Below are 17,032 nucleotides of genomic sequence, written 5' to 3' on the forward strand. Positions count from 1 at the left end.
ATGGGAGAAGATTAGCAACAGTCTCTGCAGTACGCAGCAAAAACATTTAATTCTGGGCATTGTTGTCTCCGCCTATTTTTCCCAGACAAGGCGTTGTCAAAAACGATTGAAATAGCAGCAGATAATAATGTAATGATATGACCTATGAGCCATAAAAGTAATGCAACATGAAGGGAAATTCAAATTGTTTAACAGAATGACAAAAACTAATTACAATAGAAGGAACTTATTGCACTTTTGTCCACATGGTACAAACAGTAATTTATTCTACAAGATACAAAAGTAACAAGTTGTGTCATTTCTGTGAGTCTTATCACAATACAATTTGCATACACCATCACACTGACATATATTGTATTCGTCTTCTTCTTCATCATCTTTCTCCCTTTAGGTGTCACCACAGTAGATCACCTGCCTCCATCTCACCCGATCCTTAGCGGCCTTTTCTGTCACACCAACCCGCTGCGTGTCCTGCTTCAATACATGCACGAACCTCCTCTTTTTCCTTTCTCTTTTCCTGCTGCTTGGGGGGGAATGTCCATCATAATCACATGTCTCAACTTTTCCTCTCTCACTGTGAAACCTGAGCTGTCCCTCTGATATATAATCTTCACTCCCAATTAAAATCTCAACATCTTGAACTTTGCCACCTCCTCAGCTTCCTGTCTTCTTGTCAGTGCCACCATCTCCAAATTATACATCACAGCACATCTCACAACCATCTTATAAACCGTCTCTTTCCCTCTTGCTGCTGTCTTTACCTCTCCTGTGCACTGTCCGTCCCTTTTAATGGTTGACTCCTGGTATTTAAACTCGTCTACCTTCAACGTCTCTACTCATTACACCTTCAGTTATCCACCTGTCTCTCTCTCACTAGGATACATGTATTCTGTCTTCTACTGAATTTCATTCCTCTTCAGAGCACAACTCCATCCTTTCAGGCACTCCCTCACTGAAGATCACAATGTCATCTGAAGACATGCCTGACCTCATCTGCTAACCTGTCCATCACCACTGCAACCAAGAACGGGCTCAGAGCTGATCCCTGATGTAATTCCACCCCCACCTTGAACCCATCTATCACACTTAATGCACAGCTCATCCCTGTACTCTGGCATATATCTCGGTCATTATTTTATTTAAATGTCTTTGAGCTTTATTCAAAGTCTTTAAAGTTTTGCGCCTGAGTCATAATACATTTGTGCTAAATAAACCTGCTACACTACAGTAATATCACAGCTTACTTAACAGTTCAGAAAACTACAAGAAAAAAGAAAGAAATTAAAACAGCCATATATAAGAAGTTGAAACAACAACCTAGAAACCTTGTTTCCCAGTGTTTTCAGTAACACAGCAAAAACTGGGCCAGAGTCCTTTCTCTCAGCTCGGTCTCTCCAGAGGTCATTAGGCAGCCATCCAGATGGTGAACGAGACGAGCAGGACGAGTACAAACGTCAGCGGCGTCACGCAGCCTACATACAGCACAGTGCACATGCCACACAGTGCAGTCAAAAGGGCGCTCAGCCTGCTGAACACGATCTTCCGTATTGTAGTGCAGAACTGGGTGGGAAAATGTCAACATTAGGCTGTGATAAATGACAAAGTGTGTGAGATAAATTTAGAAAAGTAGAAGATGTTTGTTCTGAAAAGGAAAAATCTTAATGACAACAATGTGGACACAAAGTAGCACTAGATGGAGCTGCTCGCCTCAGGAAATAGTTAAGTTCAAAATAACAAATGCAGGAAAACTTAACCCCCCCCCCAAAATAAATAAATAAATAAATAAATAAATAAACATAACCTTTAAAAAGCAAGTCTTTGTTTCAATATAAATCCCTAAAAAGTAATAATAAACCATTTTTACACACTGTTTAGTGAGGTAATTATAAAAAGTTAGACAAGTTTAGACAGCCTGTAAAATCCACCCTATTTGAGGAAAAGTCTAAATTAATGTTTTTCCTTTCTAAAATAACACCTATGTAAAAAATTTATATATAAAATGTCTGGTACTATATATATGGTCCTGGCTGCTTTAATTATATTTCCCGTCTGCAATAGATACCAGGAGATTTCTTTCTAATATGGTTTTCAAAATAAAGTGAATAGAAAAATCTACTGTCTTCTATAGGTTTTTTTTTATTAAAAAATACTTTGCAAAATTCAAATATTTTGTAGCAGCCTAACTTCCTTAAATGCATTTCTTCTGTGTGTGGCAAGGTATTCAAAAATTATGTTTCTACAACCAGAATGGACATGAGGTTTAAACGCAGTGACAAACAACCTATTTAGTCTTGTTTTAAGTCAGACTTGGAAAAAAGTGAACTTCATCCTTTATCCTTGCTGCTGGGAGGCCTTTCTGTGTGGAGTTTACCTGGTATGTCTGGTAGCTGATGGCCATTCCATATCTGCAGTACATGACGTAGTGTTCACAGTTGTACCACAGCAGGCTGTAGGTGACTGAGCCCAGGAGTTTCTCTGCCCTCCGAGCCACCTCGTCTCCATCTAAGGGAGGCTGTGCGCACACTTTATCCACGTGGTTGATCAGGATCTCGGAGCCATAAGCAAAATCTGCCACAGAGTCCACTCTGACGCTTGCTTCTTTGGTGATGGCCCCCAGGATGAGGCGGTTATTTGTTACCATCTTTGCAATCGCAGATTTGTTTTTGGTGATCGCAGGCAGGATGTCCGGAATGAGATGAGCCACACGATCGTCCCCCAGGTAAATCCCGAAATGTGTGAATAATGTCCTGGGTACCTCAAGCAAGTCACCGCGCTTGTACAGAGATAAATCATATTTGGGCTTCTCTTCCTTTTTAGAAACTACAAAGAAAAAGCTGAGCAGTTGGTAGAGAAACATGATGGCAGTGTGCAGCACACAGGCTGACACCTGACCGTTTTATTTATAACAGAAATGGGAGGGCCGAGTCTTCCGAGGAGGATTAAATGTTGCTCAATGTTTTAGTGTGAATTTCACAGGAAAACAAAGGAGCTTTCTTTAATCCCTTTTCTGTGTGGTTGGATTTTGAAATTCAGGCCTATTTGTGGGGTATTAAGGTCAAGCGTCCCCATCAGGAAGGCTAATTGGGCAACAAGTTCAATTCCAATTTAAAGGTCACAGTTATTGAGCCATTACACCCAAAGAAGCACCTTTTGTTAGTTTCTTTGTTGCAGACTAGATCGGCCTCCAAGTGTTCAAACCAGTCTCATTATTATTCAGTGATTTGTTGAATATTAAGAGAAATATATTAGATAGATATCTGTGATCTGTATTTATCGTAGGTCTGGGTGTGAGTGGTTGCTGGTTGTCCAGCAGCAGATTGGCAGCCTGTGTAGGATGTACCCTGACTGGTTCTTATAATTTCATGTCAAATACCCTTAAAGCCAAATGTAGTCCTGTGATGGGTTTGACTCTTTCTTGATATAAAAGTATAAAGGTTTGCAATAATCCATCACTTGCTCTCTATCTGTTTGTCAACTATTGTTTTGGAGGCTTTCCCACGCAGCCTGTTCCACAGCTGACCCTATGACCAGTTATCTGCCATTAGAGTGGATGATGCAGGGCTCTTCTTCCACTGGCATTCATGTGGTGATGTAAGAAGAGTCAGATTCACACGAGGCAAACATGTAAAAATGCATTGTTTATTAAACAACTGTCATATTCATAACCTTTATTTACATACATCAACATTATTATTGATTTAGTCCACTCTATTATCACTTTTGTGGTGACTCAATGTTAACAAAAATAACTCACTGTATTCTGCTAATAAATAAATCAGTTTAGTCCCCACATTTTTTGAGAGTAAAATAAGAAACTAATGATGCAGTAACAACATAATACATCAAACACTGTTGGCCAGTAAAATCAAAGAACTGTGACAAAGCATGAAGCTGGAGTTCAGTGTTCCAGGGAGGTTTTGCCAAGTAAAAGTTCATCTTCTTTATTGGCTTCTTGCCTTGAGCTCTTTTAACCAGCCATCCAGAGAGTGAAGGGAATCAGAATTGTGGGTAATGTAGTTAAAGGTGCCATACCAAAGTAAACAACAGAGATAATTCCAAGCAGCCCGGAAACGATAACAGTGCGCTGGTCCCTGATGATTGATTTTAGGACCTCACAGAACTGCAGAGGGAAGAAAACAGAAAAAAAAAGTTATTTATCATTGTAACATTTCTACAAGTCTCGGCATACTTTAGACATGGCCCCAGGCAATTCGGGATGTTTACCTGCTCTGTTTGCCGGCTCCTTGCTGCTCCGTACCTGCAGTACGTTACGAAGTGTTCACAGTTACTCCACAGTAAACTGTACGGAAAGGCTCCTATGAGTTTTTCAGCTCTCTTGGCGACGGTGTCGTCGGGCAGAGGTGGCGTCTTCATCATCTTATCAGCATGGTTCACGAGGATGTTGGCGCCATACGCGAAGTCCTCCAGCGTGTCTACGCGCACCGTGGCACACCTGTATATGCAGCCGAGGATGAGCCTCTCGTTTGTGATGACAGAGCTGATGAGCTTGTCGTTGCTCGTGAGTACGGGGAGGATGTCTGGAATCAGGTGAGCTACTCTGTTGTCGCCTAAATAGATGCCGAAGTGAGTGAAGAGGGATCTGGGAACCTCTAGCACGTCTCCTCTGCGGAGGGGTTGCGATGGAGTGCGTCGCTCAGCGCGCTCCCGCTGCCGGCTTTCTAACCAGCTGGACTCAAAGAGTTTGAACTTGAAAAGAAGGGAGACCTTCTCCACCGAGAATGTCAGCAGCTGCAGCATCGTGAACATATGCGGAGGAAGTACACCAGAGTGCGTGTGTGGAATGACCTTTTTATCCTTCCTCGCACGAGGAGGAGAAAGACCGTCCAGAAAATCCCAAGGGCACGATTGGCCAGGAGTAACTTTGCGCACCTGCGCATTCCTCGTAGTTCGTCTCTTTAGCATCTTGCCTTTAGTTGTTTTCTGCGGTGCACACATGCGCAATTGTTTTCCGCTAAACCGCTTTAATCTGTCTCACCGAGCGCAAAAAGAACTCGTGTGAAATATAAGTTCAACGAGGAACGGCAGAGTACGTCTGCGTTCAGACTGCAGATTTGAAATGTTAAACATCTGAAGACGAACTCATCATAATATGCATCAAAAGTTTTTGAATACACTGTAAGTTAAGGGAAGTCCGCTTTCACAGAGGCTGTATAAACTCTATTCATAACAACTGTACTGCTCTGATAGCCACTTGTGCTCCAAATTGGCCTTTATTATGTTTAAAAGCAAACAAAAGCAAAGTTATAACTACAAAGGAAAATCTCGTTTTTAAGTTATGTTTTTCTATATTTTGCATCATGTCAGCAAAGCCTTTTTTTTATTTATTTACTTAGTAAATGACAGATTTCTGGATATTCAGTATCAATACGTTTTTAAAAGCACAAGCTTAAGAAAAAGAACATTTGCATGAACAAAATCATTCAGTCACATACATGTGGCCAATTTAAAATCAACAGTTAACCTAATATCCATGTATTTGAACTGTGGGAGGAAGCTGTGTTACGTGGAAAGAACCCATGCGGGTTCAACCAGCCGGTGTTTCAAAGCCAGGGGCGTCTTGCTGTCAGGAGACGGTTCTAACCAGCTCACTTTGCTCCAACTGAGTTCGATGGTGTTAGATACCTGTACATAAAACAACTAGAATAATATAAAAGAGTATTTAAAAGAATAAAGTTAAATGAAAACTTTGTTGTCATTGGAGCTTTTTTCTGTCATGCTAATTATTGTCATGCGAACTGTTTTTTTATTTGTGATTTCAAATTGGACAATTAAGCTGATTATCACCCAAACAGTCATTTCTGGGCCGTGGATTTTGTTGACTCACAATCCGTCCTTTTCCATCATCAATCCAGGATCAGTCTACCAAAATAAATTGGATGGCCTACACTTTCCCAGAGGAACCATATGATGAGATTACCTTAATCCTTCAGGCTTCACTTACACGCTCATCTTTAACCCAGAAAATACTTTGAGAAACACAACAGCTTGTTTCGTTTTGTGCTTGTCTTTGGATCATTTGTTGCACATTCATCTGCTGACCTCGATTCTGCAAAATCCTTTCAGAAAAGGATAAAACGTTGCTGGTATTTAGAGAATAGAATAGAATAGAAAACTTTATTTGTCAATTTCTTCAAATGTACTTGCCATACAAAGGAATTGAAATTACGTTTCACACTGTCCCATGCGTAGACAGTGACAACAATAAAGTGCAGATGCACAACAAAAACGGCCCTAACAATAAGGTAATATTAAATAGGTAACAGGATAGACAAGACCTAAAAATAAATAAAATAAAGTGTTCCAACAGTGTTCCCTGGAACACTGTTGGAACACTTTATTATGGAACACTGTTTGACTGTGTCTGTGAGAAAGCCGGTTTAATGAGGTGTGTGTTTGATTAATGACTATAAAAAGCAATAAGCTATACAGCTCACTATAAAACTTCAGTTACACTCATAAATTATAAGCAAAGATGAGGATCAAAGTCTCATATCAATGTTTGTGCTGGAGGTGTCCTAATTAAAGCTATGATTATGATTAATTAAGATTATTCACTTTAATTTCAGTGTAAATTAGTATTACTAAGACATGTTTGTCTTTTATTATTAGTATTATTGGATGGATGAAGTCTAAAAATGCCAATATCTGCTTATGGGAAAACCTACAATGTGTAGGTATTGCATCTAGACCTAAAGGTAAAGTGATTCTCTGATTTATAATTCAGTGTCTAAAACAATATTTACAATGAGAGTTCATTAAAAACTCTAATTGTGATGAATGAAGGACCCAAGTAAAAAGCAATGGGTTGCAATCAGTTGAAAAACTGATATCAGTCTCTCACGGCAGCAGTGGTTGTTAGCAGTAGCAAACAACGTTAAAGAATGCGGTTGTTAATATCCTCTATCTTTCTATGCATCATCCAGCAATCTCATGAATAAAAGCAGAGATTTGGCTCTTAGCTGGGGGTTATTTCTCTGTGTAGCTGACATCTAATGTCGAAAAAACATCAACGGGCAACACGTAGCACGCACAGCTGTGAATTCACCTGTGGATGATAATGAAGAAGAAGCCACTTTCAGCTGCTCCCCACAGTTGGTAACTCCAAATTTTTGATTTTGTAGAGATTTGCACCAGAGGCTCTTTCTGACACAATCCCAAAAGGGATTTGTGTGTCCAGCTGGAACCAGCGACCTTTTGCTTGCCAAGTAAATGCGTAACCCACAACAATACTCTAGATGAAGTAATGTTTCATAAAAACTGCTTCCTGGACCAGTTTTAAGGACATCATGAGTAATGTTAGGCTATTCAGGACTTTGTGTCTGATGAGTGCGAGGGCCACAAACAGTGCACAGAACATTGTTATTGTTATGCATTCCACAAAGGTTCGATCTGATGTATTTCTTATTAACACATGAATGTGCATATACAGCAGACAAACACAGGTAGTTGCATTATTAACATAAAAAGTTTATTTCCACAAAAACACGCCAGCAGAACCAAATAAAGTCTGTGTGACTTACGCTGACTACAAATCTGCTACATTTCCTGATATTAGAAGAATTACTGATGATGCTAATGTACTTTTTACTCATTAGTTTGTGATATGTGGACAACAAAGTGTCAATGTCCCCGCATGTGTTACTGCAGATCACACCACCTTCAGCTGAGGCGACTTAACGTGGCCGCAGGTTGAACCCGAATGTGGCCAAACCGCAAACCTTTGCCCTCCATCCCGGGGAGATTTACGCCACGGTCAAACAGCTCCAGAATTATAGTTGTGACCGCTGAAGCATCCAAACAAGGCTCTTTAAATTTAATTCCTGGTCAGACGACCTGTGAACTATGCTGACTTTGTTTTTCAGCTTTGGTGCTTAAGTTGATTACTGACATAAGGACGTATTTTCCTAAGATGTGGAATGTGGATGTTTTCATTTTAAAGAAAACTGCATTTATTCTGCATAATATTCTTGTGACCTATTTCCAGAGTATGCACAGTCTTTATAAAGAAAACTAAAAACTTGCTTTTTTGGTTGCTTTGCATCCTGATAACGCGCGAACAGTGTAAGAATGTCAGTCGGGCATGAGCATGTGAACACATCAACAATGGCCCAAAACACATCTAAACATCCTGAACCCGGTGTTTAGAGAGCTTGCCTGTGTCTTCATGGCACTTAGAGAAAGAAAGAGGCACTTTCCATCTGGTGTCTCTAGAAATTTCAGCAAAAGTTCAACACTGTTTAGGTTTATGGGCCTGGCAGTTCATTCTCAGGTCAGCGAGGCTTTATATCCATCCTGGGCCTGTTTTTTTTTCCACATAATAAAACCTGGTCACACAAAGGTAGTCAAGATTTATCATTTAATGTCAACATGGGACCCACAGATCAACCATTATTAAGCTATATTAAGTCACATGTATCGTTACTGTTTGTTCTGTTGTAATAACAAGAGGTGTGTTTGCTCACAGCACCTTGAAGAGATGGCCACAGAAAAAACTATTTTCAGCAGCTACACCTTTTTAAAACTACACAGCATCTTTGGAAGGATCTGTTTACTTAGTTGTGCCGGTTTATTTGATTTTTCCACCATACTGTAAAATTATAGCAGTGAAGTCTGCAAACAATTTGCAGTAGAATTAAAAGACAGCAGAGGTACTTTCAAACTCATCTGCCTCACGAGAGCATGTTTCCTGTAACTGTGACTCAAACAAGCAGAGCAGCATGAAACTGGAGCCTTGTGATGAGCTGAATTGGTGCTTTTACTGGGCTACACACACAAAATTGCATTAGTGCCTGCATTTTTACCTGTAGTTTAGTTTAATGCTAACTGTATTGTCTCAGTCTGTTGGTGGGGGTTAGCTTAACCCTCCACGGCATGATCCATGATCCATCCAACTGATCCTTGAAATTTAATTTAAAAAAAAAAGTTTAATGGCACAAGACTATTCAGTAAAATGAGGCACGGAAGAGAGTTTGAACTTTGACCCGGGGATGAAGCAATCCTTCAAGGAGCCAAATCCGGATTGGACGTAATGTCAGCTGCTTTTAAGACTAGTGTCTCCTTTATCTCTTTAAATTGAAAAAAAAAAAACATATTAAAAATATGAATGTACAGAAATATTTTTTTAAAAAAATATTAAAGTATTTAAAGAAGTAAGACACACTTTGATTTAATTTATTTACCAAAACAGCATTGTTGTAGGTCATTTCCTACAACATTATGCAGTTGCATTACAAAAATGTTTGGTTTCTAAACTCTGGTCCTTGAAACTGCTTGTTTTAGGTTTTTAGGTGCTTCTCTTCCCCACAGCAATTGATGTAAGTGATTTAATACCCACCTGATCATTTGATGTGTATGAGCAGGGATTACAGTCACGTTCCCCGAGCATTGTGTGATGGCATATATTAGCTGATTTGTTGACTGATTTGTCAACAGGGAACCCCAAGGGTGAAATTCATGTGATAGAGTAGTATAAAGGCTAGTATAAAATTCCTCATGATGTATGCATGTATCAGTATGTGTATTTTTATGTAGCAAGAAGGCTCAGGGCTCAAATGCACTGGGTTCATTAACTCAGCTGTTATACTACTGTTATTGTAGTGTCTGCGGACACTGTGGAGTAAATCTGAATATGTGTTCATGTATTGTCTTATGGGTATTAAACAACTAAGTACTATTGATAAATGCAATAAAAATGTAAGTTCCCTCAGAAACACAGTATTGTCTAAAAAATGTAATCTGCTAACACTCACCCTGCATGCAGATTAAATGCGCATTGATGATGAGATTACTTCAGATGGGCTGAATGGGACTATATGTCCCTCTAAAATAAAGCAACTTTATAAAATGTTTTAAAATGGATTCATCCACAACAAAGCTGTTGTTAGTTACACTGATGTGTCCATGAAATTGAAATTAGCCACTGACAAAGAGTGCTGCAGTTACTCATTAATCATATCTGAGCTTTCTTTGACCACACGCCACAGTTTGGGGTTTTTCTTTGCTCTTTCACGTTGGTCTGTATTTGCTTCAGTTTGGCTCCAGCTCAGTCAACAATAACGCAGCAGCACATGTGCTCCTTATAAATTAAGCCTGTAACTTAGCTACTTTGTTTTCCTAGAAAAGTAGATTTTTCCTGCAGAATTAAGGGAGAGGATCGTTAGTGTTCCCCTGCATACATACAGACTGCAAAGTCCACAGGGATTATTCCACTATGATTATTTCCAATAGCATTTTGTTCACAGACACTTTGTAACAGAAACTTGTTTTCATGAAACTTCAGTAAGGCAAAGCTTACTTTGGTGCACTTCAGTGCTGTCTAATGTAGCTTATTTTCAAAGATTTAGATAGTTCTGAAAATGGTGTTAGAGTTGTCTGTTCTCGCTCAACAACAACAAAAAATAACCGTTTAAAAGTCAGTTCACTGCATCAGTTTGGTGGTGTGTTTGGTGTCCTGTGTATACAGTATGTGTCTTGTGTGGTCTATTGTGATTCCACACCCACTAGTGGTTGGTTTTACATGCCCGTGCAGTCAACTTTCAAAATAAAAGTTTCAAAGTATCACAGCCTGCCCTGTTATTGTAAAACAGTTTATCTAGTAAACATATTTTAGTGACATTATAAGGCTTGGTGGATTCACTACAGAAAGGTTTTAAAGGCTTTACAAGTAGTAGTTATGATGAAGGCCTTTCCTGATTTATACCATGACCATATCATCACATGTCAGAAACCACAGATAACTACTTTGCTAGGGTTGGGGGACCCTTGTTAGGATAGTAAAGAATAGTAATAATTTTAACTGGCTGACTGAGAATCAAAGTGATCATTAAATAAAATTACTGTTGTAGGGAGAAAAGTCTCATTCATGCAAGTGTAAATTAAGCAAGCCAGAATAATTTATTAATGTGTAATCTTGGTTATTGTCAGTATGGAGACTTAACACAATCTTTTGTGTTGTTAATAATTGTAATTGTTAATCTAAAATATAAAATCCAGTTTTTGTACACAGGAACATATTATGGCATTTTTACAAGGAATGCTTGTTGTTTGTTTTATCAAGCAAAGATTAAGAAAGGTAAATAAACTATGTTACAATCTGAACTCTTGGCTAGAACGAGCTCAATTACGCTGGTTTCCAAATTCAATAATACTGTCAGGTCTTAAAGTGCAAGATGAGTCACGATTTCTTCAAACTTGCTGACAGCCTTACCATCACCAGAGTTTAGAAGTACAGTACATGGCGATCTCATACAAGTGTCCTTTACCACAGCTATGAGTTTCAGACCGCGTCAGCTCCTGGCAATGATGGCTGTTGGACATTTGAGTCACAGGATTTTCACAACAAAGTGAGTGGGATTGTTTACCCATGAACCCCTTATCAAAGTCTGGACTGAGGACCTTGTTCAGATAAATAACCAACAGAGTCGAGCTGCTCTTCATTCTCCAACGAGACGAAACCACAACTGGCGGCCAAAGAAACATGGCTCCATCACTTCTTACAACAGCAGGGGGACTTTTATTACTTTTCTCTTTCTCGTCAGCAGTAAGTCACTGAGCACTGTTGCACTTTTGCTGATGTAGTTTTATTGAGCATAAAAATTGTATTGATTGTTCCTTTTTTGTGCAGCAAATCCGAGGAGACAACATACAAGAATGCAGGCCCAATGATGGCTTTGTAAGTGCGCAGCTTTAAGTCAAAGCTTTAAATGTTCTTTCGGGATGGATTATATTTCTATAAAAGCACACTATCGTAAAGAGTTTTGTTTGTTTTGTTGACATGCTCCATCTGTGTTTAGGGAAAATACTGTCCAACCACATGTGGAGTTGCTGATTACATGCAAACATATACAGAAACGGTGGACCGGGATTTGGACAACTTGCTAAGGGAACTGGAAACAATTGCCAATTTGACTCGAGGGGCTGAAGAAACAATTACCTACATGAAAGATACAGCTGTGGCACATCAAAAGAGCTCTGACCCAGGTAACGCAGTTATTTTGTGACATTTAATCATCTTAACACTTACATTGATGCGATCAGGTTGAGCAGCATATTGATGCAAAATCGAGAATACGGTCAAACCGGCTCATTTTTTCCATTTCAGACGTGCATTTCAAAAAGTCAACAAGTATCCTGGATGATGTTGTTCGGTTTCAGAAGACCATAACTGCTCAAGAACAGCAAATATTGTAAGTTACCTTACCAAAAGTTCAATTTATACTCTTATAACAGTTAGTTACTCCACTGCATTTGGTTACAATGCTCATTTGTTGATTGATTTTTTTTAAATCAACAACATATAAATGATTCTTTTTTTTTAATATAATGTGTTGTTGCTGAATAAACACGAACTTCTGTCAGGTTCTCAATGTGCAAAACACAAAACTCTAAAGGAAGCTTGAAACTGAATCTCTATACATAGCAGCATCAGTGTCCACCTATTCCCACAGTTCAATGCACTCAGGAGACATTTGTTACCCACACTATGTCCCTAAAAATCTTTGATCTTATACGTTATATGAGATCTTTGTATAAGTTCGGGTTCATACTCAGGATTCATCTCAGCTTTTTATCTATGTATAAAACCGAGGTACATGTCATAGACTGTAATCCTCCCTTCCAGTGAACTTCAGAACGTAATCTCCTCCAATGACAGAAGAATGGCAGACTTGAAACAGCTCTCGAATCAGCTGCAGCAGAAATGCAATGAGCCCTGCAGAGACACAGTTGAGATCCAACCCACCACAGGAACAGGTAAAAAAAAGAAGAAGAAGAAGAAGAAACAGACCTCCAGGTCCGTTTCACAACAAGTTTCTCAATCTTGTCTCATCCAAACAACATTTGTTCTCTTTCAGCGTTTAGTCACAGGCTAAATCAATATGCTGCTTCAGAGCAGAGCAAACATTTATCCTAGATGTAATGTCCTGTGACCTTTTCTAGTGGATGTGATTACATAATTATTTACCCGACTTAGAAGATATTCAGGTTTTTGTGTTTCATAATAGGCTGCTCATTTTTTAAAATATGTTTTTCTAATCAGACTGCCAGGACGTTGCAAACAAGGGCGCCACCACCAGCGGTCTTTACTATGTGAAGCCAATAAAATCAACGGAGCAGTTCCTGGTCTATTGTGAGATTGACAGCTTTGGACGTGGCTTCACAGTAATTCAAAGGGTACGTATCATCTGAGGCCATAATTATCTTGATCTTACACTAAGTGATTCCTGTGTATTTATTTTGGGATGGAAATGAATAATAAGAGTCAGACAAAAGTCACGTACACGTGAAACCTAAGAGTAACCAAAAATCAAGGCTTTGGCTTTAAAAAAAAGTCCTCTTCAGTGTCATTAGCATTTCTTTGGACCGTCCCTTTGACTTGAGAAATCACGACAGTGATTTAATAACAGAAATCATAAAATGTAAGGTAACATAACTGTATCTAAACATTTATGATCTATTTTAATTAATCTCTAAATTTATGTAAAATTAAATATTCACTACAATTTTCATTAAGCCATGAAGGCATTAAATTATTAATGTTTTGTTAACTAAGCGGAGAAACCACCCAATAAACTGATGAATCTGATCACACCTTCCTGCCTACAGAGACGTGATGGCAGTCTGGACTTCCACAAGAACTGGGTCCAGTACAAGGAGGGCTTTGGTTATCTCTCACCAGATGACACCACAGAGTTCTGGTTAGGTAACGAGAAGATTCATGCGCTCACTACCAGCACCAATTTCCCCACTGTGCTCAGGATAGAGCTTGTCGACTGGGACGGCAACAAAAGGTACACACACACGATAACAGATTATGTAAGAAAGGGACTTGTGGACAAGGCAAACATGACCGCTCTAGTAGCGAGGTTAGCTTAGAAGAAGAAAAGAGATGATTCAACAATTGTTACCAAAAACTAACTTTAGATCCACGATTCTCTGTGGCCATATTTCTCCAGGTATGCCGACTATAACATGTTCAGAGTGGGACCGGAGATCGACATGTACCGGATGACCTATGGTTTCTACTTTGGTGGAGATGCAGGAGATGCATTTGATGGTTTTGACTTTGGAGAGGACCCCAGCGACAAGTTCTACACAGCACACAATGGCATGCAGTTCAGCACCTTTGACAAGGACAACGACAAGTACGACGGCAACTGTGCTCAGCAGGATGGCTCTGGCTGGTGGATGAACAGATGTCATGCTGCACATTTGAATGGAAAATACTACCAGGGTAAAACCCTCCTGGCTAAGAGCAGCCATAGTTAGCATAAACAGAGACAAATGTACTAATTAATGTGAGGTCTAAACTGTTTGCATTATCTTTATGCAGGTGGCAGGTACACTGAAAAGGATGCTGGTGAATATGGCTTCGACAATGGCATCATTTGGGTCACGTGGCACAACCGCTGGTACTCCCTGAAAGAGACCACCATGAAACTCATTCCCCTCAGCCGCATCACAGCAGGAGGACAGCAGGCTGGAGTCAAACAGTTTGGTGGACTTGGAGATGCTTAAAAAAAGGGACCAGGTTTTTGTTATGCTGTCACTAACAGCCCTGAAAACTCCTTAGATTAAATAAAATGCCTCCATGGAAACTTACTGACTTTTTGTTTTTCTGTAATGTCTCCAGAATATCTGAGTTCCTTTTTCCTCTTCACTGTTTTTCACATCTTTAAATAAAGCTCTTTGCTTCTCTAGAAATGGGTGGTCAGTATTTATATGGCTCAAGTTGTTGTCAGCTCAGATATACATTAATGTAAAGTCAGTTTGGCTAACTGCTGAATTATAAAACCAACAAAAAATATGTTACAATGAAACAAAAATCTGTCTTAAAGTATAATGAACAGTCAGTTATATACACCTGTGTGTGAAGACATGCCCTGACATAAATGCCACCTTAAATACTTATGTTGTGTCCACTTTATTTGCTGTAATAAACCCCACAGACTGGTCAAACTGAATGCCACATCAAAGCCCTCTTACAGAACTTATTGCCAACTGAGTTTACTCTAAAAGCAACAAAACACGGAAACTAGGCCATGATTTTTTTCTCTTTCATAAAATGAGCAGTTGTAAAATATCAGCATTGCCAGCGACCATCAAAGCACAACACCAAAAAGCTGGAAACAGTTCAGTACGAGTACATAAAGGGTTCTTCAAAGAATATCTTCATTACAGTAATGAAATGTAAGGTAGGAGCTTGATAAGCATGTCCCTCATTCCTTCAATCTTTTTATTTTCGAAGAATTCATTCAATTTGCTGTCAGCGTTAATGTCGTTAGAATAACATTAACGCCATAACCGCATTAACATGTCAAATCTCCATATTTGCCCACCCCTCCAGATCTCCATCTCCAGATTTGCCCCCCTGGACACAATCAACAAGTTAACGCCATTTTAACGAGATTAATGCTGACAGCACAAATATATGTATATATACATACATATATGTATACAGTTTTTCACAAATTAATTAGATCCCCACCCAATGCAAGGAAGGTTTATGCCATACCTGTGTAAAAGCAAGTAAAAGTACTAAAAATACTGACTAGCAATTCTTTATTATTTTTTTTTATGTGCAAGCTCTTTAAACATAATATTTTTAATGCCACAATATAGTTATTTTTGTTATTCATGAATTTTCACATTTACTGTTTTTTAAAAAGCAGAAAAAAATGCAGCTTTAAAAAAATAGTTATTTATTTACTTAAATAATAAATACATTTACAAAAAGAATTATTCCATTAATTTGTGAGAAGTTCAGTGTGCCAGATCAAATTTGTCTATTAGAAATAGAATTTTAAAAAATAGCAACATAAGTTTTGTTATCATCATTAACAATATCATTTTGGTTTAAAACTATTTTTTGAGAGATTTACAAAGTATTTGTGTTTTCCTGTTTTTATGGCAGGTCGTCTAATGAATTTGTTACGTACTGTGTGATCTCAGCATGTTGCTAACTGAACAAACCGTGTTGTGTTCTTGTCTGACCTAAAGCCATTTGTCGTTTTGTTGCAGAGTTATTGGAAAATCACCGCCTTGTTTCTTTTGAACCACACCAAAACCATTTATTTATTTTGTATTGTACTGGTTGTTCTTGTCCAGACGCATCATCAGACTCACATCAATATCTCATGGAGTTCAAATTCCACCAGATCCTTTGTACATAATTATGCCAAATGACACATGAACTGCTATGAACACTGACCAAAGACAGTCGGTGATATTTTTGTTCTGTTTTAGGGTTTTTTTTTTTAATTGTTTTTATTAGTTTTTTTTAACTAATCTCACAATAATGTCAGTAAAATATTCATCTTAAACTAGATTGTTTGAATTTGCCATCCCACGGCACAGGCATCGCCCACACATTGCAATAGCTAGGTTAAAGTTTAGACTGGATAACCTTTGATAGATGTTCTCTTCTGGGCAAACATAGTCAGGTACAAGAGGAGGGATAACCAAACTATGGCCCGTGACCCCACCAAATTAACAAATAATGTTCTCATTTTATAAAAATATGTAATACGAAATGTGTGGCTATTTAAAATTCTGACATTTCTGTGATGAATACTGTGTAAAAGTATAAATCATTCGGTGTTTTCTGCAGTAAGAGAGTCAGACTTATAATAATATGTATTGATATTTTGTATTTTACTCCTCGATTGAAATTATGTTCCCATGTAATGATTTTTTTGGTTACATTTACATCGTAGTCGAATGCTGTAGTTTGTAGTCAAATGTTTCACACAAACATTCAACTACATATTCATATTCAGTCTGACTCAGACTGTTACTTTTGTTTGAGTTATTTCAAACAATTATCGAGGTAAATAAAGTATGTTACAAAAGAGACTCGGTTTGAGTTGCAATCCAAATCTAACAATTTCATCATCTCCTCAATGCAAAAAATGAGTAATCATTATTGAGAACTTGCTGTCATCAAGTGTTAGGGGCTGGGTCTGTGACCCAGCGTTTTGAGTTTATTTTGTATTTTTGTCTTTCTTCTGTTAAA

The 17,032-nt window shown here is 38.5% G+C and overlaps 3 protein-coding genes across 3 annotated transcripts; 1 reads left to right on the plus strand and 2 right to left on the minus strand.

Moving 5' to 3' along the window:
- Positions 1 to 263: 263 nt before the first annotated feature.
- Positions 264 to 2,858, minus strand: LOC146385801 (lecithin retinol acyltransferase). Its single transcript, XM_084930016.1, has 2 exons — positions 2,372 to 2,858; positions 264 to 1,560 (listed from the first exon to the last, which is right to left on the minus strand). The coding sequence occupies exons 1-2, from the start codon at positions 2,855 to 2,857 to the stop codon at positions 1,405 to 1,407; spliced, it is 642 nt and encodes a 213-aa protein (XP_084786142.1). The 5' UTR covers position 2,858; the 3' UTR covers positions 264 to 1,404.
- Positions 2,859 to 3,651: 793 nt separating this feature from the next.
- On the minus strand, positions 3,652 to 4,956 carry lrata (lecithin retinol acyltransferase a). The gene is made up of 2 exons (XM_084930018.1): positions 4,225 to 4,956; positions 3,652 to 4,120 (listed from the first exon to the last, which is right to left on the minus strand). The coding sequence occupies exons 1-2, from the start codon at positions 4,954 to 4,956 to the stop codon at positions 3,968 to 3,970; spliced, it is 885 nt and encodes a 294-aa protein (XP_084786144.1). The 3' UTR covers positions 3,652 to 3,967.
- Positions 4,957 to 11,393: 6,437 nt separating this feature from the next.
- Positions 11,394 to 14,615, plus strand: fgg (fibrinogen gamma chain). Its single transcript, XM_084931770.1, has 9 exons — positions 11,394 to 11,560; positions 11,645 to 11,692; positions 11,814 to 12,000; positions 12,122 to 12,206; positions 12,641 to 12,771; positions 13,058 to 13,191; positions 13,624 to 13,808; positions 13,974 to 14,251; positions 14,351 to 14,615. Exons 1-9 carry the CDS (start codon positions 11,498 to 11,500, stop codon positions 14,533 to 14,535), a joined length of 1,296 nt encoding a protein of 431 aa, XP_084787896.1. The 5' UTR covers positions 11,394 to 11,497; the 3' UTR covers positions 14,536 to 14,615.
- Positions 14,616 to 17,032: the final 2,417 nt, after the last annotated feature.

This window comes from Perissodus microlepis, chromosome 6 (assembly GCF_051167445.1).
Source record: "Perissodus microlepis isolate ML-2025 ecotype Zambia chromosome 6, ASM5116744v1, whole genome shotgun sequence".
Taxonomy (NCBI): Eukaryota; Metazoa; Chordata; class Actinopteri; order Cichliformes; family Cichlidae; genus Perissodus; species Perissodus microlepis.

Excerpts from the sequence above, each read along its gene's own strand:
- lrata (XM_084930018.1), bottom strand. The coding sequence starts at position 4,956 with ATGTGTGCACCGCAGAAAACAACTAAAGGCAAGATGCTAAAGAGACGA. Across the intron at positions 4,121-4,224 it reads GGAGCCGGCAAACAGAGCAG|TTCTGTGAGGTCCTAAAATC; the intron begins GTAAACATCCCG and ends TTCCCTCTGCAG.
- LOC146385801 (XM_084930016.1), bottom strand. The coding sequence starts at position 2,857 with ATGTTTCTCTACCAACTGCTCAGCTTTTTCTTTGTAGTTTCTAAAAAG. Across the intron at positions 1,561-2,371 it reads TCAGCTACCAGACATACCAG|TTCTGCACTACAATACGGAA; the intron begins GTAAACTCCACA and ends TTTCCCACCCAG.
- fgg (XM_084931770.1), top strand. The coding sequence starts at position 11,498 with ATGGCTCCATCACTTCTTACAACAGCAGGGGGACTTTTATTACTTTTC. Across the intron at positions 11,561-11,644 it reads TTTTCTCTTTCTCGTCAGCA|CAAATCCGAGGAGACAACAT; the intron begins GTAAGTCACTGA and ends TTTTTTGTGCAG. Across the intron at positions 12,772-13,057 it reads CCAACCCACCACAGGAACAG|ACTGCCAGGACGTTGCAAAC; the intron begins GTAAAAAAAAGA and ends TTTTCTAATCAG.